Raw genomic sequence first — 26,552 nt, 5'->3', positions numbered from 1 at the left:
TTTTCAATCACTGCAACTTTATAGTCAAGACAATAATGCTCGTAGAGTAATACCCCGATGTATGTCTTCCCCCTTTTTACGTCGTTTAGCAAATACGTGGTAACGTGATGATTAACACCGCCGCTTGATTGATTTGCGTCGCATCAAGACACATCTACGTCGCTGACAGCATCACCGTGCGTCCTTTCTCGTTGTTGTCAGTGTGAATTCATGAATTAAGAAAATTACGACAGAGACAAGCAGACACAATGTCTCCATTTATCACCACAATTTATTTAGATTCACACTATCAGACTGGAGAGGTGACCGAGTGGTTCAGAGGTCCACAGTGGTGAGATGTTAACTTCCTCGCCTGGTAATGCAGGAGGTCGTGGGTTTGACCCCGATCCTGATGCATGTATTTTTTTGGAATTTTAGTGTCTCTCTCCCCGTGGTTGCATGGACTTTTCTCCAATTCCTCCGTTTTTTTTTCTCTCTCCACATTTACAAGCGCGTGTTTAGAGTATTTAGCCGCTCAAAATTTCCACGTGATAAGCCACTTTGTCGAATTATTGTTTGGGACCAGGTCACTTCTGAAAAAGAGCTACATAGCTCAGTGGGCCTTACCTGGTAAAATCAAACATCGTTTATAGGTTGAAAATAGTTGATGGGTCCCGAGAACTCAGCCAGTACTGCTGCGATCATGAGTGTGAATCAGGGCAGTGAGCAGGATGATCTCATCCCGCTCGAAAAAAGGATACAAACTAAGCCTCATTGTGTTACGTTCATGTTTTACACTTGGTACGGTTAAATCCCATCTCTGAGCATTATAAATATAATTTTTGACTGTTACATGACAAAAAAAAATTCTCCAGCAGGGTGCGTGTGAAGATGCTGCCTCCTCGTGTGCTGATTGAGACATTGCCAAAACCGGTCCAGAGTTTGCTTGTATTGAACCAAAGTTGCTGCAATTATTAAATTCCTAGATGGTCGTGATACTTAAGCGATGTGTAAAACTAAACGTTTAAATTGTTATGCAGAGGGACAGATATATGAAACGAAGCTTCTTAATTTTTTGACTTGTAATCTCCACAATAAAAACATAATTATTGTGTTATATGTATTACTGTATACAATTATGCGTTCAATTAGTACCCATATCGAACAGAGAGGGTCCTCGCCTCTACACATTTGGCAGTTTACCACCATTGCTTCAAGCGATGTTGGCTCTGCTGATGAGACACTGCATGTCGAAAACGCTCCAGAGGCTGCTTGTGTTGAACTTACAATGCTGTGGGTTGTGCAGTCGCAGAAGGTCACGTGTCTGATGGGATGCGTAAAAAAAACATTTAGACAAATGAAGCAACTGTTGTGTCAACCTATTTATGGTGTGGATAAAATGGCTACTTGATATATCAGATACATATTCTTAGCTCTTTCGGTAAAGTCACGTTGAAGGGAAACAATAAAATAATAAAATATATATAAAACAATAAAAATTCTCACGACGTTTCGACCATAACACAAACGGTCGTCATCAGGTGTGTCGGTTTGCATAAATTTATTTTTAAACGATGTATTTATTTATTTATTTTAAAAACGTCAGCGCCACGCGCAGCGATTTGGCAGTTTATTTAGAAGGACTAGTCCATCTATGTTCTGAAAAGAGGAGGGGGGAGACGAAAAATTAATGTATGCTGTCTGAAAGCCACTGTAAGCGTGAACAATCAATTAAGACCTGAAATGGTTTATCAAATCTTTCCAATGACATCAGATACAGTCGTGGTATCTCCTTCCGAGGGATATTTTGTAACACGAGGCGATGGTGATGACGTTATTCTGCTCTGTGAGCGTTCTGAATGGATTATTAATCTCATGATAGTTAAATATGTTTGGGGGAAGAAATAACAGAAAGATTAATCAGATTGGTCTGAGTAATGTCATATTAAAGTGTGTATTACAGATGCGATGCGTCCCATCCTCAAAGTAAGTGTAGTGATATTTATATTCATAATAACAATTATTCTTATTAATAGAGTGCCCTTTTCGCCCAGGCTTATCGGAGTGCTTCAGACAAGATAAGTGACGTACATCAACAACAACCGCCGTTCGCCACTAAGTGGCGGTGGCGGAACTCCAATGGCTCGTTGTGGAATAGGGGTTATGATGAGAGATGTATCTTAGGCGAATAGATTGGATGACCTATATCTAAATCACCCGGTATGTGCTCGATTTCGCTAGGCCTTAGAAGCTCGGCAGAGTTGAGCGTGGATATACTGTAGCCTGGATGTATGACTGATTAATTGCCAGCACGCACAAAGACGGTGCCGTAGCCAGCGTGAGCAGGAAAGGACAGTGCAGAAAAATCCATTGTTGTTCTGCAGTCCCCCCCCCCTCCATCTGCACCAACGCACTACTGACCAGCGTTGTGAAGTATGGTCATATATACCTCACGACCTGCAAGACTTTGGGAGGCCCTCATCCAGCAGTGGATTGATAAATTCTGGGCTGTTTATGTACATGCACATCTGGATTAGGGGTTGCAGTGTGGGGTAAGTATCTGCATTTGGGCTTAATGGTGGGGGTTATGACTGGAGATTATACAGGTAGGAACAACAGGTTCCACACACGAAAAAGATGGCAAGCTACCCTTTTTAGATGTCCTAATTAAAAGGAGACCTGATGGTTCAATGAGCCACTCTGTCTACAGGAAAGCTACCCATATGGATGCTCACTTAAAACCGGATTCCCACCACCATCCATCCCAGAAGAATTCCCTCATCAAGACTCTATACCATAGAGCCCAATGCATTTCCGACCAGGAACACATTGCCAGTGAACTCAAGCACGTACACCAAGCTCTCAAGGCTAAAAGTTACTCCGACTACACAATCCGCAAAACCATCACTCCAACCATGAAGTAGGATCCTCTTGACGAGCCATTCAAAACCATCACCTTACCCTACATTGCGGGGGTCACAAAAAATATCTCCAAAATCCTGAATAAACACAAGATCCAGGTCCGATTCAACACAGTACATAAAATCCGTGATCTGGTTCCGTCTGTAAAAGATGTGTTCCAGACATACAGTACCCGGGCGTCTACAAACTAAGTTGCCTCTGTGGTAGCAGCTACATTGGAGAAACCAAACGACATATCTCAGACCGCATCCGTGAACATAAAGCAGACTTGAAACACGGTAGGACGAACACCTCAGCCGTGGCAGATAACTTTTATTATTCAGTGGGCTCACATGACATTGACTTCTCCAAGACGGAGGTTCTCTGCAAGCCACCTGGCTACCATGAGAGATACGTTCATGAGGCTATCCACATATACAAACACAGAGACAATTTCAACCGAGAAGATGGATTCCGGCTTAGTAACCATTGGAAAGACGTTATAAACCATTTCGGTTTTTTATTGATTGTATTTTACGGTGACTTTCAGACTGCAATCCATTTGCTGGCATTGCCTCTTAGTACCTTTCACACGACGGTCAATAGTTTAGTTTATAGCATTTTGTATAATAATAAATAGTATAACAGTGTAATGTTAAATATAATTGATAAGGCAATATATAGTACCGTAATTGTATAGTGAATATACAGCAGTGTGGTATACAGTAGGGTTAGTAGAATAATACATAGTGTAATACTACAAGTCTAATATTTTATAGTCTAAAGTATAGGGTAGTGTATAGTAACGCATTGTATAATTCAAGGGTGGGGTTTGTCTATGTATACGATATCATACAATGTAGTTTAGATTGGAAGGTATAATATTGTAATGTATAGTAGTCTAGTTTGTAGCATAGTTATAACGCAACACAGGACAGAGCAGCGCACCGTGGCTGTTTCCCCCTCTTCCCCCCCCTCCTCCGTTCCGAACATAGATAGACTCGTCCGTCTGAACAAAGCTCGTCGCTCTCTGTGGTGTTAATCCCTCATACTAACATCATGCTAATCCCCCAGTTACATGCTAATTTACTGTTGATATGTAAACTCCTCTCCCCCCCTCCTCCGTTCCGTACATAGATGGACTCGTCCGTCTGAACAAAACTCGTCGCTCTCCGTGGTGCTCATCCATCACACCAACATCATGCTAATTCCCCAGTTACATGCTAATTCATATGTAAACTCCTTTGTCAAGACGCTCTGTTCCTCCCACACAGCTTAAAAGACGCTTCCAAGCTTGGCAGGGTTCACTCAAGCGCTGTCTTCCGGACAGTCCTGTTTCTTCACCTGAGGAAGGCTACTTGTGTTGTGGCCGAAACGTCGTGAGAATTTTATTCTGCTATTATTTGTATTATTTTATCTCCATTCTACGTGACTTTACCGAAAGAACCCATAAGAGATTCCACACTGCCCACCAGGGATTATTTGTCTGTCTATCTGTCGTGCATAGCCGGAATTACATCCGCATAATTTGACTGCCATCTAGCGGGTAATGACAGTTTTGTGCTCTATAACAGTCAAGTATGGCTAATGATTCTGAGCACATATGTACATCATCAAACACTTGCATCAGTGACTTCAAACTTTCTTTGACTGCAGGAATTCATATTATTTGGTTCTTTCGGTAAAGTCACGTAGATGGAAAATAAAAAAAATGTTTCATAAGAGCCAAAAACTTGGAGTGCATAATGTCAGCAGTATTAGTTCAATACAAAGCAAGCTATGGGCTCGCTTCGACATTCAGTGTCTCATCAGCAGTCAGGCTTGCCCCAACCATCGTTGGTGAATCGCAAGATACTAAAGATGCTAATAAGCAAAGACGCCCTACCCCCGATAACTTCAAGATAATGGGTCCGAGTTTTCACGCAAAATGGTATAGTGTACTGTAATGTATTCTGATATAAAGTACACATTACTCAATTGGGATTATACATAGCCACCCCCTACTGTGAAAACTGGCAGGACCCTCCTGAAAAAGAGCCACGAGGCTCACTCAGTGAGGCAGCGGCGGCCCTGGACCCGCTGCTGCCAGCAATCGGCGCCCCCCAAACCCCAGGGGCAGATCGAGGCTGAGTTTTTTAGTAAACTGGGAAACATTTTGCCCCTATTTTCCGTCCAATATTATTTATTTATTTAAAGAGGTATAATTGATCGGTTTGTCCGTCCGTCTGTCCAATTAATCAATTGTCAGAAATGTTGAGAAATTAATTACAGGTTTTTTTTCCTCGAATTTGGCACCCCACTTAACTTTACGCCCTAGACGACCGCCTAGATAGCCTACATGGACGTGTCGCGCCTGCAGTGAGGCTTTCCTGGGTAAACGAGCCTCATAATTCTAGATTTAAAGCTTTCGTGACTGCTAGGATCCATACTCTTTGGTTCTATTGGGTAAAGTCACGTAGGTGAAAATAAAATAACAAAAAATCACGACGTTTCGGCCACAACACAAGCGGCCTTCATCAGGTGAAGAGAAGAGACTGTCTGGAGGACAGCGCTGGAGTGGAAGAAGCCACGCTTAGAGCACGACCTTTAAGCTGTGTGAGAAGAAAAAGACCAAGCGCCTTGACAAAGGAATTAGCATATAATTTAGCATTGAAATGGCTCATTGAAATAGCTAAGTTAAAGTATACACATCCGCAGAGGTACCCCTTGACAAAGGAATTAGCATCGAATTTAGCATTGAAATAGCTGAGTGATTAGCTTGTAACTGGTCACAGAAATAGCTATGTTAAAGTTAGAGCATATACATTCACCGAGGCACCTAGTACTCATCAAACAGGAGAATTTAGCGAAACACAACCACGCTCAGACATCGGACCTGTGTGCGAGCAAACAAGGTGTTCTGATAAAGAAATTAGCATAAAAATTAGCATTTGATTGGCGGATTTTAGGAAAGAGGTGGTGTACGTGCCGGTGGACTTGCAGTTTGGCGCGGGGGGGGGGGGGGGGGGGGAAGGGGGGAGAGGGAGTTTACCTATTGATGGTGTGAAAAGGGGGAATTTCTAAGAGCTGCGAAAGTTTGGGGTACCACTACTTGAAAAAATATACTGTACCATTGAAATTAGTTTAATGTTTAGTTCGATTTAGAACATCTTTCCAATGGTTGCTTAATTTGAAACCATCCTCTCGGTTGAAATTGTGTCTGTGTTTGTAGATCTGAATTGCTTCATGAACAAATCTCTGATAAAAGCCCGTGGGTTTGCAAAAAACCTTGGTATCGGAGAAAATTATATCGTGATCCCCTACAGCGTTGTAACAGTGATCAGCCACGGCAGAAGAATTCGTTTTGCCGTGTTTCAAATCTGATTTGTGCTCGCGAATTCGGTCAGAGACATGTCGCTTTGTCTCACCGATGTAGCAATCACCGCAGGTACAACTCAATTTGTAAACCCCGGGGTACTGTAAATCAGGAATGACATCCTTCACGGATGGGATCAGATCACGAATTTTGTGTACTGTATTGAGCCGGACCTGGATCTTGTGTTTGTTTAGAATTTTGGAAATCTTTTTAGTAACGCCTGCTATATATGGAAGTGTGATGGTTTTGACCGGAGTATCAAGTGGTTCATATTCTTAGTTTTTTCGGTAAAGTCACGTTGAAGAGAAACAACAAAATAACAAAATATATATAAAACAATAAAAAATTCTCACGACGTTTCGACCATAACTCAAACGGTTATCATCAGGTGTGTCGGTTTGCATAAATTTATTTTGAAAACGGCATATTTATTTATTTATATATATATAAAAAAATAACGTTTGCGTCACGCGCAACGATTGGCAGTTTGCCCAGGACTAGTCCATCTATTTTTTGAAAAGAGGAGGGGGGAGACGAAATTTGTTTTTATGTATGCTGTCTGAAAGCCACTGTAAGCGTGAACAATCAATCAAGAAGTGAAATGATTTATCAAATCTTTCCAATGATTGCTAAGATAGAATCCATCTTCTCGGTTAAAATTGTCTCTGTGTTTGTATATGTGGATAGCCTCATGAACGAATCTCTCATGGAAGCCAGATGGCTTACAAAGAACCTCCGTCTTGGAAAAGTCAATGGCAATAGATGGCAAGATACCTTTTTTGGATGTCCTAATTAAAAAGAGACCTGATGGTTCAATGAGCCACTCTGTCTACAGGAAAGCTACCCATACGGATACTTATCTGAAACTGGATTCCCACCACCATCCATCACAGAAGAATTCTCTCATCAAGACTCTGTATCATAGAGCCCAATGCATATCCGACCAGGAACACATAAGCAGTGAACTCAAGCACGTACACCAAGCTCTTAGGGCTAATGGTTACTCCGACTATACAATCCGCAAAGCTATCACTCAAACCATGAAGAAGAACCCTCTTGAGGAGCCTTTCAAAACCATCACTTTACCCTACATTGCTGGGATCACAAAAAAGATCTCCAAAATCTTGAATAAACACAAGATCCAGGTCCGTTTCAACACATTACATAAAATCCGTGATCTGGTTCCGTCTGTAAAAGATGTGATTCCGGACATACAATACCCTGGTGTCTACAAACTAAGTTGCCTCTGTGGTAGTAGTTACATTGGAGAAACCAAACGCCATATCTCGGACCGCATTCGTGAACATAAAGCAGACCTTAAACACGGTAGGACCAACACCTCGGCCGTAGCAGATCATTGTTCTAATTCAGTAGGCTCACATGCCATTGACTTTTCCAAGACGGAGGTTCTTTGTAAGCCATCTGGCTTCCATGAGAGATTCGTTCATGAGGCTATCCACATATACAAACACAGAGACAATTTCAACCGAGAAGATGGATTCTATCTTAGCAATCATTGGAAAGATTTGATAAATCATTTCACTTCTTGATTGATTGTTCACGCTTACAGTGGCTTTCAGACAGCATACATAAAAACAAATTTCGTCTCCCCCCTCCTCTTTTCAAAAAATAGATGGACTAGTCCTGGGCAAACTGCCAATCGTTGCGCGTGACGCAAACGTTATTTTTTTATATATATAAATAAATATGCCGTTTTCAAAATAAATTTATGCAAACCGACACACCTGATGATGGCCGTTTGAGTTATGGTCGAAACGTCGTGAGAATTTTTTATTGTTTTATATATATTTTGTTATTTTGTTGTTTCTCTTCAACGTGACTTTACCGAAAAAACTAAGAATATGAATTACTGCAGTCACGAAAGCTTTAAATCAAAATTTTATCAAGTGGTTGTTTCTGTATGGAGGGAGAGACAGCTTGGCGGATGGTACGGTCAGAGTAACCATTCCTTTTGAGGGCCAGGTGTACATGTTTTAATTCACTGGTCAGGTTGTGTTGGTCCGAAATGCAATGAACCCAATGGTATAAAGTTTTGATGAGATAATTCTTTTGGGCTGGGTGGTGGTGGGAATCAGGTTTCAAGTAGGAATCTGTGTGGGTGGGTTTCCTGTAGACAGAATGCCCCAATGAGCCATCAGGTCTCCTCTCAAACAGAACATCTAAGAATGGAAGCTTGCCATCTTTCTCCACTTCCATGGTGAATTTGATGGCGGGATGTCTGGAATTGATGTGGTGTAGGAAAAGGTTCAAAGCTGGGAGGCTATGTGGCCAAATGACGAAAGTGTCATCCACATATCTCTTCCCCTGGGAAGGTCTGAGGGTGGAAGTCTGGATGGTGTCTGATTCAAATTTCTCCATGAAAATATTGGCTATCACTGGTGACAAGGGGGACCCCATGGGGGTACCCTCATTTTGTTTGTAGAAGGAGCCATTCCAAGTAAAGTAGGTATTGTTGAGGCAGTGCCTAACCAGTGCAGGTGTATCGGCGTCTAGTCCATGTTGGACCAAATTTTCAATTATTTCAATGGTATCAGGTACTGGGACCTTGGTGAACAAAGAGACCACATCGAAGCTGACAAGGATATCGTCAGGGGACAGTACAACGTCTTTGACCATAGAGACCAATTGGGCTGAGTTAAGTACTGCTGAGGTGGTCTTGTCAGTGAAAGGCAGCAATGAATATGACAGAAAACGGGCTAGTCTATAGGTAGGGGAGTTGATCGTGGATACGATGGGTCGTAGTAGGAGCCTTCTTTATGGATCTTGGGAAGACCATAGAATCTACGGAGTCTTGCAGCAGAAGGTTTTAGGGAGGGACGTTTAGTTGGGTCGATTAGGGAGGTCGAACTTGTGATGATCTTGTTGGTTTTTATCGCTAGGCTATTGGTAGGGTCATTTTTAATTTTTGAGTAACTTCCATCGTTGAGCAGATTCTGGATTTTGTTGTTGTATGAATCTTTATCCATAATTACAGTAGCATTGCCTTTATCGGCTGAGAGGATGACTATATCACTTCTGTTTTTTTTTTAAATTCGCGAGTTCAGAGCGTTCATTTTTGCTGATGTTACTAATGGGTTTCTTAGCAATCTTAAGAATAGGGGCTATTTCAGCTCTCGCAACGTCTGCTTGGATGTGTCCCACGCCTTTGAGGGCTACATCGACCTGAGAGATGATATCATCTACTGGTATGTTTTGGGGTGACAGCAAAATTCAGTCCCCTAGCCAGTACTGTTTTCAGATTGTACGAAATCGGCGTGCTACTCTGATTAATGACGATTTTGTTGACGTCGAGTTTTGTTATATGTGGAACTGGGTTCTTCTTTAATAGCTGGTTGAATTTAGAAATCAGGTTAGCTTTACATTTGACTGACAGTGAATCAGCAGAAGAAGCAGTCATGTTGTCTATGTGATTCCAATCCGCACCAACCGGCATGTGCACCCGCATGTACACCACCTCTACACCGTTCATCATGCTAAGTCGGCCAATCAAATGCTAATTTTTATGCTAATTCCTTTGTCAAGGCACCTTGTTTCCTCGCACACAGCTTAACGGTCGCGGTCTGAGCGTGGCTGTGTTTCACTCCAGCGCTGTCCTCGAGACAGCCTGGTTCCTTCACCTGATGAAGGCCGCTTGTGTTGTGGCTGAAACGTCGTGATTTTTGTTGTTTTATTATTTAACTACGTGACTTTACCGAATAGAACCAAAGAGTATGGATCCTTGCAGTCACGAAAGCTTTAAATCTAGAATTGATAACCTCTACGGGGAGGGCTTTCACCTATCTGTTAGAGCTTTAAACAGACAACGGGACAAGAAGTCACAGCTCATCGAGACTCTTACCTTCCTCAAAAGATGCCGCGATCACAAGGTAATACCCATCGCTTTCACACTCATTTCTTCTGCTGTATCTTCTCCAAATTCTAAACAGATTCTGTTTAAGGCCAGCCTATCTTAAATCTCAGAGGATAAGGCTACTCCGATTTGAACTCGATACTTTAGACAGGACTCTCCTACAAGCTCATTTAATGTTAACACAAAAAATGTCACCTTCTGATTGGAAACACATAGACAACATGACTGCTTCTTCTGCTGATTCACTGTCAGTCAAATGTAAAGCTAACCTAATTTCTTTCTGATTGAGAGGGGGTCAAATATATAACATTTTTGACATCCGTTTTTTCTGGATTTTGTTGTTGTTATTCTGTCTCTCACTGTTCAAATAAACCTACCATTAAAATTATAGACTGATAATTTCTTTACCAGTGGGCAAACGTACAAAATCAGCAGGGGATCAAATACTTTTTTCCCTCACTGTATATATAAATAAATAGTGCATATTTAGTGTATTATTGAGTGCATGTTTACGTGCTCTAACCCAAAAATCTCGATTATGGACTCAAAAAACCGCTGGGAGACTTCTCACTCAGACCCGTAGCAAGACAATATCGCCCCAATATTCAAATTGTTCAAATATCCCCCGACTGAGTCCAGGATCAATTTAAAGATCATACTCGGCATTCTGAAGGTCCTCCGTGGTCTGACAATGATCACGTTGCCATGTTTACGCTTGTTACAAATATTTTTGCCCCGTTGAATCGATCAGCAAACCCAAGTGACGGTAATGTTACGGTAAAAAAAATCTCAGTGGGTGACCTCTGGGCAGAGCATGACCTTGCAAACAGACGACCAATCGAGTGAAATAAACATGGGAAACGCACCTCGATGAACAGGCTGACTTCCCTGTGTTTGGACAAACTCATTCATCACAGGCAAAACGAACATGTCCCGAATGCCCACGTCCTTCAGGAACTGCATCTGGAGGTGTTGGCACACCAATTGCATCACCTAGCAAAAGAGGAAAACAGCAGGAACGACGTGAATACATCATCGCCATGCAGCAGTCTACGCCCGTCAATTTCTCACAGCGGTAGTAAGGTCCTTAGGTGTCTGGGAGCACAAGGCAGGTGCAGGTGGGTGAGTCATAATTTCCATCCCTGACGCCAAAACTTATTTCAGGCTGTGCAAGAGATAATGACATGGGTTAATTGTCACACAAGCCACTTAGAAAGCTGCCATGCTGTTAGTGGTTAGTAAACTGAACTCACAGACCAGAGGTCGCTAAATGGGTACACCACAGTTAGCTGATCGGCAAGTCACGTGTGATCCAGCAAAGTGTGGCTTTCAGCCGGCTCTTCCAACACATCTGGTCAACGTGGAAAAGTAGAATATGGGACCTTCCTGGTGTGGACTAATCAGTTTCAAAGACAATGCATATATTATCAGAGCATGTTTCCATGTTCACCACAAGTACGTGGTTAATCCAGACAGGATTCCTTGAATGAGGATTCTGTTTGGTGTTTTAACATCTTGACACCTGTTGTATTGCCAGAATGGGTAAAACCTATTGTTAAATGGAAAATTAGACCAATTACTCGTAAAGAGTTCGCTCTCATGAAGGTATTTTCACCAGCGGTGGTGTGACCAAGCAATTGCAGAGCTGCACTTTTATATAAGTCAGGTCAGAGCCAGATACACATTGGAGGATAAACATCCCACGGTGGCTGGGCAATTGTTGTGCAATAATGTCAGGTCAAACTTACTTAGGATATTTACAGGTGCGTTTTATTCATGCCGTATATATTAATGCACACATTGTGTAGTAGTGGTATTATTATTAAACTCACCTTTAATGACGATGACCATAAACATGATTAAGAGTGTGACTATTAATGAATGTGCGACTGTACGATGTGGACGTAGCGGAGGGGCCCCCCACGGTGAGCGGTGACGCAACGCGCGCAGTGGCCCGCGTCACGTGGTTGACACCTCACGTGCACAGAGCGAGGCAGGCAGAGCCAGAGAGGGGCGGCGTTGCCTAGGCGACGTTGGCGTCCTCGCAGTCTACTCCACGGTCAAGCTGCGTGTCACTTGGTGACCCCCCCACCGCCTCTTACTGGACACCTGTGAGTGAGAGCTTGATAGCGCTTCGGATTTCTCCAGGGTCAAAACAGATTTTGATTCCGAGTACAGTGCACAGCACCTGTACGGCGGGTCCTCGTTTAACGCAGTAGATGCGTTCCTGAAAAGTGCCGCGCTAAGCGAAAACTATTTCCCCCGTAATGAATGTCCACGCGCAGTCAGAATTGGGTTACAAATAACTTGGGGGGACGCCGCCGCGTTACCGTCTCGTCTCGCTCAACCGCGCAGCTCAAGAAAGTAGTTCGGCGTCGACCGCTCACAAGTCGCCTTATGGCGGTGCGCGTTCCCTAAATGAAGGCAACCGCGTTATAGCGTGAACACGCGGGACAGACCCAGTTGTCGTGTGCGGGTCAACTCCCTGAGATAAACTTGCTGCCGACTTCATGCGTTGTATACGCCCAGTGCTCAGCCAATTGTTGTGAGCGTCGCTCCTCTGCCCTCTGTTGTTAATGGAGGGAGACTGCACCCAACTGCCAAGTATCATCCTTCGTGAGCCTCTTCAAAACGCTGATCTTGACACCGCTGGAAGCAGCCATTGGCCTTGACCTCACCCCACAACAGTGCAAGTTTAACCGCTCAACATTAAAACACAACGATGGGTCGCTTGCACCAATCGCACAGCATCACAGCGTTGACTCTCAGCTGTTGCTTGTGTAGAGGGGGTCAGATTGTCCAGACATTCGGTTGATACTAATAGGGTTTATTTGCCAGTATTGCAGATTATTTGAATTCCATTTGTTTGGGCGTCAGGGTGGTGCAGTGGTCACGCCCGTGCATGGCATCTTCTGAAGGAGTGCCTGGCTTCGCTTTCCTAATTCTGGTCCCTTTCTCTGCAAGGGTTTACTCCCATAGCAAAACAACAACAAAAACATACACTGTAACTGGTACTAGTCAAACATCTGGGATTGTTTTTGTTATGCTGCCTTGCCCAAAATGGCATTTGGTGATAAAAAAATTTTGGCAGGAATTGATGCACTAATGCAATTTGAACTCTTATATATTTTTATTTCATGACTTGCTTAGCGTTCATATTCTTGGTTCTTTCCGTAAAGTCACGTAAATAGAAAACAAGAAATAAAATTCAAATTAAATAAAAAAATTCAATAAAAAAACAAATAAAAAATAAATTGAAAATAATAAAAGCAAAAAACCCAGGACGTTTCAATCGCAACACAAGCGGTCTTTATTTTATTGTTCTTGTTTGGTGTTTACGTGACTTTACCGAAAGAACCAAGAATATGAATTCCTGCAGTCACGAAAGTTAAGTCAAAATTTGCTTCGCGTTCCTTTACTTTGCCCTCCTATCTGTTTGTATTGTTGTTTGTTGTTGTAACTTTCTGACTCGCCCCGACTGGACATCTGTGAAAAAGAGCTTAATAGCTCATCAGATTCGTCCAGCCTAATTAAAGATTCTGATTCGGACATTAACTGACCCAGTTTTCGCGTGGAGATCACGGCCAGGATGTGGAACAAAGGGACCCCCGGTCACACTCACGTGGAATGCCTAGGGCATTGCACAGCATTTAAATGGACTAGTTTTGTGAGATTGAGTGGTGGCTTAGGGAAGGCCTTTATTCAACAATGTATATCATGGCCGATAAGAATTTTTATAGTCATACACCATAGCCCACGATTTCCTGCACCGTTCATTCACTTGAGGAGACTGCGCATGGTGGAGATGAATGACCCTCGGTATCCTGTCCCAAAGTGATTCCAGTGGTTCAGGTAGTGGAAGAGTTGCTAGAGCTTCTGGTTCTTGCCGAAGCCTTGTGACTTTGGGATGAGAGCGTGGTAGGATGAGTGAAGCGTAGAGCTAAAGCTCCTGGAACATCCTGTACCCAAACAACACCAAACATTCAAAATCTTACAATGCTGCTGTTCCAGCACGAACAACATAACAATGAACAACATATTCTTAGTTTTTTCGGTAAAGTCACGTTGAAGAGAAACAACAAAATAATAAAATATATATAAAACAATAAAAAATTCTCACGACGTTTCGACCATAACTCAAACGGTCGTCTTCAGAACAAAATTCTACTCACCTGGTATCGACAATCAAGGGTATTTCCCTGTCCCCAGACGACCTGCTTGTCAGTTTTGATGTAGTTTCCTTATTCACCAAGGTTCCTGTACCTGACACCATTGCAATCATTGAAGACTTAGTTCATCAAGGACTAAACACTGAGGTACCCCCCCTGGTGAGACATTGTTTAACCAATACATACTGCACTTGGAATGGAACTTTCTACAAACAAACTGAGGGCACCCCAATGGGCTCCCCCCTTTCTCCAGTTATAGCTAACATTTTCATGGAGAAATTTGAGACTGACGCCATCCAGACTGCCACTCTGCGCCCAACCTTATGGAAGAGGTGCGTGGATGACACTTTTGTCATGTGGCCACATGGCCGGCCTGCTCTAGACCAATTCTTCGACCACATCAATTCCATACACCCAGCCATCAGATTTACCATGGAAGTCGAAATAGATGGCAAGATACCTTTTTTGGATGTCCTAATTAAAAAGAGACCTGATGGTTCAATGAGCCACTCTGTCTACAGGAAAGCTACCCATACGGATGCTTATCTGTAACCGGATTCCCACCACCATCCATCACAGAAGAATTTTCTCATCAAGACTCTGTATCATAGAGCCCAATGCATATCTGACCAGGAACACACAAGCAGTGAACTCAAGCACGTACACCAAGCTCTTAGGGCTAATGGTTACTCCGACTATACAATCCGCAAAGCTATCACTCAAACCATGAAGAAGAACCCTCTTGAGGAGCCTTTCAAAACCATCACATTACCCTACATTGCTGGGATCACAAAAAAGATCTCCAAAATCTTGAATAAACACAAGATCCAGGTCCATTTCAACACATTACATAAAATCCGTGATCTGGTTCCGTCTGTAAAAGATGTGATTCCGGACATACAATACCCTGGTGTCTACAAACTAAGTTGCCTCTGTGGTAGTAGTTACATTGGAGAAACCAAACGCCATGTCTCGGACCGCATTCGTGAACACAAAGCAGACCTTAAACACGGTAGGACCAACACCTCGGCCGTGGCAGATCATTGTTATAATTCAGTAGGCTCACATGACATTGACTTTTCCAAGACAGAGGTTCTTTGTAAGCCATCTGGCTTCCATGAGAGATTCGTTCATGAGGCTATCCACATATACAAGCACAGAGACAATTTCAACCGAGAAGATGGATTCTATCTTAGCAATCATTGGAAAGATTTGATAAACCATTTCAGGTCTTAATTGATTGTTCACGCTTACAGTGGCTTTCAGACAGCATACATTATACAAAATTTCGTCTCCCCCCTCCTCTTTTCAGAATATAGATGGACTAGTCCTGGGTAAACTGCCAAATCGTTGCGTGTGGCGCTAACGGTTTTTATAAATAAATAAATGCGCCGTTTAAAAATTAATTTATGCGAACCAACACACCTGAAGACGACCGTTTGAGTTATGGTCGAAACGTCGTGAGAATTTTTTTTATTGTTTTATATATATTTTATTATTTTGTTGTTTCAGTTCAACGTGATTTTACCGAAAAAACTAAGAATATGAATTACTGCAGTCACGAAAGCTTTAAAATCAAAATGAACATTTTCACAAATTCAACGTAATGCAGGTAATTGAGTGGCTCGAGGTTAATTTCAATGTCAGAGCACCGAGCCAATGCCATTGAGGTCCTCCGTTCAAAATCCAGTAAGCCATCTATCAACAAACGTTCCTGCGAATTGAGGGCAGGAATGCTGTGGTCTCAACTTGGTCACCAATGGCTGCTCAGTAAACATAATGTCAAATGTGTTTTTGTTCACTGAAGCATATCCCAGCTCTGAGGGTTTGAATTCCATTTGACGTGTAATGAATTATCTTCAGCTTGGATTCCTGGTAAAGCACATCAGTGGCAACTTGTCTCTGAACCACGAGTTCCTTGTTCGACAAACTGAGTTTCTGGAACATTCAAGCATCCTCAAGCGCCGTGGATAAATAAGAGTTTTATCGGTCCACTATTGTTTTGTGCACCGTATCAGCTTTAACAGGATTTGCCCAAAAAGCCTTAGCAAGGAAGGATGAGTCTTTGTAAGTTAGCAAATATAGAGGGTGGAGACCTCAGCATGTAGAGATCTCAACCACAACTCTACCTGGTCTCTGTTATTTATTTAATGAGCCAGCCCTTGCCACAGAGGTTATACGAATGAACCTTGCATGCCACAGACAGGGCAGTGAACGGCAGTTGCTGCTATTGTTTTGGTTGTTTGTAGCTTTTTTTACCCAGCGATGGCAAGCTCGTACTCCGAGTGCCTATAGAAGGAGGCTGGGTCAAAGATCACGGGCCCTTCATGAATCTCTGCAGCGTTCCCAGTCCATAGGTCACCGTGGAGCAGTGCCGGAACCACCTCTACGTCCCTGAAAAAATCCCCCAACCGAAGCTGCACACCACGCAAAAAACAACACCACTTTATTCATAACGTTGTTTTCGAGTTAGATCGCATAAATTTACATGCGTCGTACACCCACCTCCAATTGCCATTAGGCAATTGCCAGAAGTCAGAACGCTTCTGGCAATTGCTTGATGATGCTGGGTGTAATCACCAGCGAAAGGTCGTACTCGTTTGAAAATGTTCTGCATTTCCTCTCTAACACACCAGAGTGCCGAAGCAATAACATAAATGGCACGTTCTGTTCATGTCAGAAACATTACTAATGGGCTGTGTTGGGTGGATGTGGGTGTACGACGCATTTACACTGACACGATCTAAGCCAAAAAAAACTTTATCATGAATAATATTGGTCGCGAAAGCCTGCGTGTGAAACACCACTTTACCTTTAAAGTCACCTCGAAAACCCACTGCGATCAAATGGGTTTCCCATATGGCTGTGCACATGATGAGCTACACTGCTGCATGTATTAACTCTTTCCTGCTCCGAGATGACTGCAAGTTGCGGGGTGCATCCCGTTCACCGCTGAATCTCGTGTACGTCATCGGAACGTAATAGGAAGTAAATATTAAAAAAACTTTATTAGTACCGAGGATCCCACAAGGCCGTGCGGGAAGGTGTGTAGCACAGTTTGGTACCAGCTATAACAGAGTGCTGTCCTGTCGCTACGGTGCTCTGTGGCGAGTACAATGTCTTTAAAAACAACGGCGCTATGCCTCTCTAAATAAAATTACCGCTGAACCGCTTGCGCGTCCCGAGATTCGGTGAACGAGACCCATCCTGAAATGAGCAGTCGTCTCGGAACAGGAAAGGGTTAAGGGCGAGAGTGAAACAGCTTACGAACCTGAAGCCGAGACCAGAGCTCGCGGGTTTCCCGTTCACCGTAGTCCTTCTCTATCATGTCCAGCTGAAGCTGCAGTCGCTGCCGTGAGAAGAACGTCACCCAGTCCTCCTGCCACTCATTCAGCTGGTGGCATAAATATAGTTTTATTACGGACATTTAGAAACATAAGCAAATAATACCTACTTTATTTGGCCAATCCTTGACCTAAAACAGTGATATTCACTCATTTTCAGAGGGGGGCCACTTTCGCGAATAAGACATTATCAGTGAAAGAGCCACCTCACATTTAAAACCATTGGGGGGTTTGACAGCATGATGGGGTGTTTTCACTTGTGTGTATTGTCGGGGACTGCACGTCAGGGGTCGCAGTAAAAAGGACACCAGGGACTGCCACCGGCCCGCGGGCCTTGCAATGAAGAACACGGACTTAAGATGTCACCCAGCAACGTTGAAATTTACGTACAAATGGCTGGGTAATTCTTAAGACATAATTCGACACTCATGTTATGTACCGATTATCATGGTGTAGTCTTTGAACATCTCATTTCAGCCACCAATTGATATCCTCATAAAAAATACAACAGCATTGATCCTAACGATAGGTTCTGCACTTAATTCCCACACCTCCGTTTAGCACGGTTGGCTATGTACGGTGGAAAGGAAGTTCAACATACATTCATACAAGTCTGTCAAACCCGGCTGAGTGTAATTGGTAATTAGCGAAAACATAACTGATTATGTGAACACTGGTTATGCAAGATCGATCTCTGAGGGAACTTGAGTGACATCTGGTGATGTCAGTTGTAACTGTGTGCCCTGTTATCAATGGTACAACTGTGTGCAATGGAAGAAAATATATGCATTTTTTTAATCAAATATATTGTTTTATAAATTTGTGTACTTATGCAAGATAAAATGTACGCCAATCTAGTTCTTCTTAAAATGTAACCTTAAACCAATGTTACCATCATCAGTGGTTAATAGACTATTACACAAAGGACTCTCATATTTCTACGATGTAATACTAATTAGACTGACATCTGAACAACAGCTGATTTCACCGCTCCATGATAAAACTAATTTAATCAAGTAAACATTATTGCCGTTCCTATAAAACTTTGGTCACCCAGGCTGTCCTTCAACAAAAGGGTACATTAAATCTATAATATAGTTTTTCTGGGTTAGATCGCATAAAAATAAATGAGCCGTTAAACCTACCACCACCTAACAGCCAATTAGTAAGGTTGTCACGTAAACGGAACATGCCAATCCGCTACTTGTACAGCAAACAGAAGTGTTGGAGAGAAAATCCACAACATTTACAATCTGAGTATGACGTTTCGCCAGTAATTACAACTATCATCATTAGGTGGACAGCCAAATTCGTAGAGAAATCCTCCTGTTTCATTCCTTGGAGGGATAGATGTGATTACGTCACTTGTGAGCCCTTCACGAATTGGAATGTTTTGTTTATGTGACAAACCTTACGAATTGGCTGTGTCGGTGGTGGCGGGTTTAACGACAAATTTATATTTCAACGATCTAACCCAAAAAAAAACGATATTATGGATGATATTGGCCGCGAAAGCCTACGTGTTAAACGGGTATATTAAAATTTAAATGGGCTACAACCAGTTTCATGACTTTAAAGCGGAGATCACATGTGGGATGTAACCACAGCATATAGCCGTATGAATCCCACATACTCTACATCCTCCTGCCCAGGGTCCATACCTGTTGGGAGAAATTCAAGACTGAAATTTTTATCAAAATCTGTAAAGCACATGAGAACCTTAATTTAGCAGTCTCAAACTGACTGGGACCCCTGTCGTGACGGAGCAGCTGAACATTGCACAAAATCATCAACCCATATACAGATATATACCAAGGGTGACCAACTTTCCTGACCCTACCAGCAGCATACCATAATCTTCAGATGGCCGCGGGAGCCACAAGAGATAAAGATTAGCCATACAGAAGTTGACTCGTGTCGACTGGCTGTGGAATTTTGAGTTTAGAAATCTCAGTGCCCTGGGAGTACTCATGGCCTGCCTCCGATACCAGATTGTTCTCACTTCATATAAAGTTTAATTGAAGAGTTACAAATTAGCAGCGCCTCTGCAGAGCCACACTTGAACTGCCCAGGAGCCACATGCAGATGCCGAGCGATGGTCTGGCCAACCATGGTATTTTCTGTACATTATAGACTTGTAAATCTAGCGTATATACAAAATTAGCTGAAAACATTAATTTGAGCATTTACTCTATTGCCCTTTAATGAATGAATAGCAAAACTACATGAACTCTCTCCTAAAGCCTTCTTTTGGCTAGCAGACCTTGACATTTATCTCCTGAACATATTGCGATTATATTCTTGGTTCTTTCGGCAAAGTCACGTAGAAGGGAAATAATACAAATAAAACATATTATAATAAAATTCTCACGACATTTCGGCCACAACGCAAGCAGCCGTCCTCAGGTGAAGAAACAGAGCTGTCGGAAAGACACCGTCTTAATGAACACTGCCCAGTGTTCACTGCCCAGTGTTCATTAAGACGCTGTCTTTCCGACAGCTCTGTTTCTTCATCTGAGGACGTCTGCTTGTGTTGTGGCCGAAACTTCGTGAAAATTTTATTATATAATGTTTTATTTGTACTATTTTATTATTTCCCTTCCACGTGACTTTACCGAAAGAACCAAGAATATGAATTCCTGCAGTCACGAAAGCTTTAAATCGAAAAATATTGCGATTAGCAAAAATATAAAGGGACGCAATGTTGAATTCTCTAAGTCTCCTTTGCAGAAGAGTTTGCCCTGATGGACTTTCATATATTACCCAACATAATTCATATAAAAGTACATTGCACACACATGAACAATACAGTTCCCTTCATCACAAAGATGGCTAAAACAAAGAGATGAATGTGATTAGGTGTGGAAAATCATGACCGCTGGCTCACTGGTTGTGTTCATGTATGAAATAATGACAGCATGTGTGTATCTCATTCACTAGCTCAATCGCTTGATTTTTACGATTAATAAACAGCTGTATGAAATGTGTGTTTGTTTACACACAAATCGCCTGTTAACACATATTCATTAGATCCCATTGGCATGCCTACTCTCAGTGCGAAGGAATGTCAACATAATACATAGTTGACATGATGCTAGGGTTGGATCGGTGGGCCTAGTTTTCCACATGTTTTACATTTTCATGATTCAATACTGATAGTTTTCTCTTCCTTGTGAAGCCTCTCTCCAATCTTCTGTTGTGAAGGTGCATTTCAGCCAGATGCTGCCCCAACAAGCCTGAGCCCCTGTCAGAGTGTACAACACAATAGACCTGTCAAAGAAAACATTAACTTTATCATGTCAACAAACCCCAAGTAATAATTCATATGCAAACTAAACTACATCATATTTGTCCAGGTGGTCTGTGGCTGAGAACCTCGCTTGAAAATACGAATATATCAGTTCACATTCTGGTTTGGGTGACTCAAAACAATATTCTTCTGGGGTTTATACAATGAGTGTTACTTCCTGGGAAGTCAATCCTATGTAGACTATAAATGAAACCATTTTTTATTTTACCAGAGCTATTTTTCAGAACCAACCTGGCCACAAATGATAGCCTAACGAAGTGGCTTATCACAGGGAAATTTATAGCAGCCAAATGCTCAAAATACTCATGTTTCTAAATGTGCAGGGAAAAACTGGAGAAACTGGAGAAAAACCTGCACGACCACGGGGAAAACATGCAAACTTCAAAAATACAGCAGGCGTCAAGGTCGGGATCGAACCTACGAAGTTCAATATACCAGGCGAGGTAGTTAACATCTCCTAGCCACCATGGCGCCCCATTCTCTGACTTATCCACCCACCCACCCACTCGTAAAGCCACCCACCCACTCACTCACCCTGCCACGTACCGAATCTCTAAACCAACAACTCAACCACCCACCCACTCATCCAACCTCTCACTTACTAAACCAGCTACTCACCAACCCACCGACCCACTCATCCACCTATTCACTTAAAATAGTTCAACTACAATTGAATTATTTTAAATTCACCAGGTAAGGCCCACTGAGCTATACAGATCCTTGTCGGAAATGACATGGCAAACAAATGATAGCTCAAAGAAGTGGCTTATCACGTGGACATTTATAGCAGCCAAAGCCTCTGAATGTATATTTCTAAATATACATGAAAAACTCTGAGGTCCCAGAGAAAAATCCATGCAACCACAGAGAGAACATGCAAACTCCAAATATACAGGCGTCACGATCGGGATCGAACCCACGATGTCCTATACAAATGGCGAGGGAGTTAACATTCTGATACCCTGGTGCTCCACTCTGACTCAGCCTCCCACCCAACCACTCAAACACCCAGCCAAAGCACTCATGAACCCAATCACCCTGGCACCCACTCAATCGCGAAACCCACTCACTCATCAACACACCCAGCCACTCACTTAACCACTTACCTACGAACCCACCTGCATACCCCCCACTCACTAACTCAACGACCCACTCACTCAACACTCCACTAACCCACCCACTCACCTATTCATGCCCCAAATCACACACTGACCCATCCACCCACTTAATCTATAACTCATGCACTCACCCACCCACCTGCTCACCAGCCACTTATCTACTCACCCACCCACTCATCCTGCCACCTACCCAACCTCTAACCCACCCACGCACCGAACTACCCACCTACCCAATCACCCATCCAATATGGGTGAGGAGGACAATGGGTGAGGAGGGTGAGGTGAGGGGTGAGTAGCACGAGTCGAGTGGTGAGGAGGATAAGGTGAGGGGTAAGAAGAACGAGGTGTGGGGTGAGGAGGACGAGGTGAAAGGTGAGGCGGACGAGGGGTGAGGATGGGTGAGGATGAGGCGAGGGGTGAGGAGGATGAGAGGTGAGGAGGACGAGGGGTGAGGAGGATGAGGGGTGAGAAGGACGAGTCGAGGGGTGAGTAAGTCGAGGGGTGAGGAAGTCGAGGGGTGAGGAAGACGAGGGGTGAGGAGGACGAGCTGAGGGGTGAGGAGGACGAGGGGTGAGAAGGACGAGCTGAGGAGTGAGGAGGATGAGCTGAGGGGTAAAGCGGATGAGGTGAGGGGTGAGGAAGATGAGGTGATGGGTGAGGATGAGGTGAGGGGTGTGGACAAGGTGAAAGGTCAAGCGGACGACGTGAGGGGTGAGGACGAGGTGAGGAAGACGAGCTGAGGAGGATGAGGTGAGGGGTGAGGAGGACGAGGTGAGGGTGAGGAGGATGAGCTGAGGGGTAAAGATGACGAGGCAAGGGGTGAGGAGGATGAGGCGAGGACGAGGTGAGGGGTGAGGACGAGGTGAGGGGTGAGGAGGACGAAGTGAGAAGTGAGTACGAGGCGAGGGGTGAGGAGAACGAGGGGTGAGGAGGACGAGGCGAGGGGTGAGGAGGAGGCGAGGGGTGAGGAGGGTGAGGGGTGAGGAGGGTGAGGTGAGATGAGGGGTGAGAAGGATGAGTCGAGTGGTGAGGAGGACAAGATGAGGGGTAAGAAGAACGAGGTGTGGGTTGAGGAGGACGAGGCAAATGGTGAGGACAGCGAGGGGAGGACGAGGAGTGAGGACGAGCTAAGGGTGAGGAGGAGGAGGCGAGGGCGAGGTGAGCGGTGAGGAGGACGAGGTGAGCGGTGAGGATGACGACGGGTGAGGAGGACGAGCTGAGGTGAGGAGGAGTCAAGGGGTGAGGAGGACGAGGGGTGAGGACGACGAGGGGTGACGACGACGAGAGTGAGGAGGACGAGGGGTGAGGAGTAAGAAGAACGAGCTGTGAGGGTGAGGAGGACGAGGTGAGGGGTGAGAACGAGGTGAGGGTTGAGGACAAGTGAGGTGGACGAGGTGAGGGGTGAGAACGAGGTGAGGGGTCAAGCGGCCGACGTGAGGGGTAAGGAGGACGAGGTGAGGGGTGAGGAGGATGAGGAGCAGGGTGCGGTGGACGAGCGAGGGGTGAGGACGGGGGGTGAGAAGAAAAACGAGGTGTGGGGGTGAGGACAAGGGTTGAGTAGAGCGAGGCGTGAAGAGAGCGAGGGGTGAGGAGAGCGAGGGGTGAGGAGGACGAGGGGTGAGGAGGAAGAGGTGAGGGGTAAGAAGAACGCGGTGTGGGTGAGAAGGACGAGGTGAGGGGTGAGGCGGGCGAGGCGTGAGGATGACGAGGCGCGGGGTGCGGTGGACGAGGTGAGGTGAGGGGTGAGGATGACGAGCTGAGGGGTGAGGAGAACGAGGAGTGAGGAGAACGAGGGGTGAGGAGAACGAGCGGCGAGGAGGACAATGGGTGAGGAGGACAATGGGTGAGGAGGACGAGGGGTGAGGAGGGTGAGGTGAGGGGTGAGTAGAACGAGTCGAGTGGTGAGGAGGACAAGATGAGGGGTAAGAAGAAGGAGGTGTGGGGTGAGGAGGACGAGGCAAATGGTGAGGACAGCGAGGGGAGGGGAGGACGAGCTAAGGGTGAGGAGGACGAGGCGAGGGAGAGGTGAGGGGTGAGGAGGACGAGTTGAGCGGTGAGGACGACGACGGGTGAGGAGGACGAGCTGAGGTGAGAGGTGAGGACGAGTCGAGGGGTAAGGAGGACGAGAGGTGACGATGACGAGAGTGAGGAGGACGAGGGGTGAGGAGAGTGAGAGGTGAGGAGTAAGAAGAACGAGCTGTGGAGGTGAGTAGGACGAGGTGAGGGTTGAGGACAAGTGAGGTGGACGAGGTGAGGGGTGAGAAAGGGGTCAGGGGTCAAGAGGACGAGGTGAGGGGTCAAGGGGACGACGTGAGGGGTAAGGAGGACGAGGTGAGGGGTGAGGAGGATGAGGAGCAGGGTGCGGTGGACGAGCGAGGGGTGAGGAGGACGAGAAGTGAGGAGGACGGGGGGTGAGAAGTAAGAAGAACGAGGTGTGGGGGTGAGGAGGACGAGGGATGAGGAGGACGAGGCGAGGGCTGAGGAGAGCGAGGGGTGAGGAGAGCGAGGGGTGAGGAGGACGAGGGATGAGGAGGACGAGAGGTAAGGAGGTGAGGGGTGCGAAGGACGAGTCGAGGGGTGAGGAGGTGAGGAGCAGGGTGCGGTGGACGAGCGAGGGGTGAGGACGGGGGGTGAGAAGGAAAACGAGGTGAGGACGAGGGTTGAGGAGAGCGAGGGGTGAGGAGAGCGAGGGGTGAGGAAGACGAGGGGTGAGGAGGACGAGAGGTAAGGAGGTGAGGGGTGCGAAGGACGAGTCGAGGGGTGAGGAGGAAGAGGTGAGGGGTAAGAAGAACGCGGTGTGGGTGAGAAGGACGAGGCGCGGGGTGCGGTGGACGAGGTGAGGGGTGAGAACGAGGGGTGAGGAGAATGAGCGGTGAGGAGGACAATGTGTGAGGAGGACGAGGGGTGAGGAGGACGAGGGGTGAGGAGGACGAGGGGTGAGGAGGGTGAGGTGAGGGGTGAGTAGAACGAGTCGAGTGGTGAGGAGGACAAGATGAGGGGTAAGAAGACCGAGGTGAGGGGTGAGGAGGACGAGGTGAGCGGTGAGGACGACGACGGGTGAGGACGAGCTGAGGTGAGAGGACGAGTCGAGGGGTCAGGAGGACGAGGTAAAAGGTGAGGCGGACGAGGGGTGAGGAGGACGATGGGTGAGGATGTTGAGGCGAGGGATGAGGAGGACGAGGGGTGAGGGGTGAGGAGGACGAGGGGTGAGGAGGATGAGGTGTGAGGAGGACGAGGTGAGGGGTGAGGAGGACGAGGGGTGAGGAGGACGAGCTGAGGGGTAAAGCGGATGAGGTGAGGGGTGAGGGAGACGAGGTGATGGGTGAGGACGAGGTGAGGGGTGTGGACGAGGTGAAAGGTCAAGCAGACGACGTGAGGGGTGAGGACGAGGTGAGGAAGACGAGCTGAGGGGTGAGGAGGACGAGGTGAGGAGGACGAGGGGTGAAGAGGACGAGCTGAGGAGGACGAGATGAGGTGTGAGGAGGACGAGGAGAGGGGTGAGGAGAACGAGGAGTGAAGAGAACGAGGGGTGAGGAGGACGAGGGGTGAGGAGGACGAGGGGTGAGGAGGACGAGGGGTGAGGGGGACGAGGGGTGAGGGGGACGAGGGGTGAGGAGGACGAGGGGGGCCGAAGACGAGGGGTGAGGAGGACGAGGGGTGAGGAGGACGAGGGGTGAGGAGGACGAGGGGTGAGGAGGACGAGGGGTGAGGAGGACGAGGGGGGCCGAAGACGAGGGGTGAGGAGGACGAGGGGTGAGGAGGACGAGGGGTGAGGAGGACGAGGGGTGAGGAGGACGAGGGGTGAGGAGGACGACGGGTGAGGAGAGTGAAGGGTGAGGAGTAAGAATAACGAGCTGTGGGGGTGAGGACGAGGTGAGGGGTGAGAACGAGGTGAGGGTTGAGGACAAGTGAGGTGGACGAGGTGAGGGGTGAGAATGAGGTGAGGGGTCAAGAGGGCGAGGTGAGGGGTCAAGCGGACGACGTGAGGGGTAAGGAGGACGAGGTGAGGGGTGAGGAGGATGAGGAGCGGGGTGCGGTGGACGAGCGAGGGGTGAGGAGGACGAGGGGCGAGGAGGACGGGGGGTGAGAAGTAAGAAGAACGAGGTGTGGGGGTGAGGAGGACAAGGGGTGAGGAGGACGAGGTGAGGGCTGAGGAGAGCGAGGCGTGAGGAAAGCGAGGGGTGAGGAGAGCGAGGGGTGAGGACAGCGAGGGGTGAGGAGGACGAGGGGTGAGGAGGTGAGGAGCAGGGTACGGTGGACGAGCGAGGGGTGAAAACGGGGGGTGAGAATAAAAACGAGGTGTGGGGGTGAGGACGAGGGTTGAGGAGAGCGAGGGGTGAGGAGGACGAGGGGTGAGGAGAGCGAGGGGTAAAGAGAGCGAGGGGTGAGGAGAGCGAGGGGTGAGGAGGACGAGGGGTGAGGAGGACGAGGGGTGAGGAGGACGAGGGGTGAGGAGGACGAGGGGTGAGGAGGACGAGGGGTGAGGAGGACGAGGGGTGAGGAGG

At 46.0% G+C, this 26,552-nt stretch overlaps 1 protein-coding gene across 6 annotated transcripts in view; it reads right to left on the bottom strand.

The window, feature by feature from the left end:
- Nucleotides 1–253: 253 nt before the first annotated feature.
- LOC142905952 (fructosamine-3-kinase-like) overlaps nucleotides 254–26,552 on the bottom strand; it is a 51,633-nt gene continuing 25,334 nt past the window's right edge. The window contains exons 2-6 of one of the 6 annotated variants that reach the window (XR_012929978.1): nucleotides 17,547–17,669; nucleotides 16,535–16,692; nucleotides 13,877–14,065; nucleotides 10,973–11,099; nucleotides 254–1,303 (exon numbers count right to left, since the gene is read on the bottom strand). Coding sequence is in view for 1 of the 6 variants with exons in the window: in XM_076053177.1 (XP_075909292.1) it covers nucleotides 14,047–14,065; nucleotides 16,535–16,692; nucleotides 17,547–17,669; nucleotides 20,755–20,829 (375 nt within the window). In the remaining 5 variants the exon portion in view is untranslated. Of the gene's footprint in view, nucleotides 1,304–3,184; nucleotides 5,472–10,972; nucleotides 11,100–12,917; nucleotides 14,066–14,278; nucleotides 14,370–16,534; nucleotides 16,693–17,546; nucleotides 17,670–20,754; nucleotides 20,893–26,552 lie in introns of those variants that run through there. The other 5 variants (XR_012929981.1, XR_012929979.1, XR_012929980.1 and 2 more) reach the window with 5 other exon arrangements.

The sequence above is a fragment of the Petromyzon marinus genome, chromosome 59, assembly GCF_048934315.1.
Source record: "Petromyzon marinus isolate PM22_M1 ecotype Great Lakes invasive population chromosome 59, UKy_Petmar_22M1.pri1.0, whole genome shotgun sequence".
NCBI classification, from domain to species: domain Eukaryota; kingdom Metazoa; phylum Chordata; class Hyperoartia; order Petromyzontiformes; family Petromyzontidae; genus Petromyzon; species Petromyzon marinus.
The sequence above is the reverse complement of the archived record's forward strand: the minus strand, read 5'-3'. Positions and strand labels throughout refer to the sequence as shown.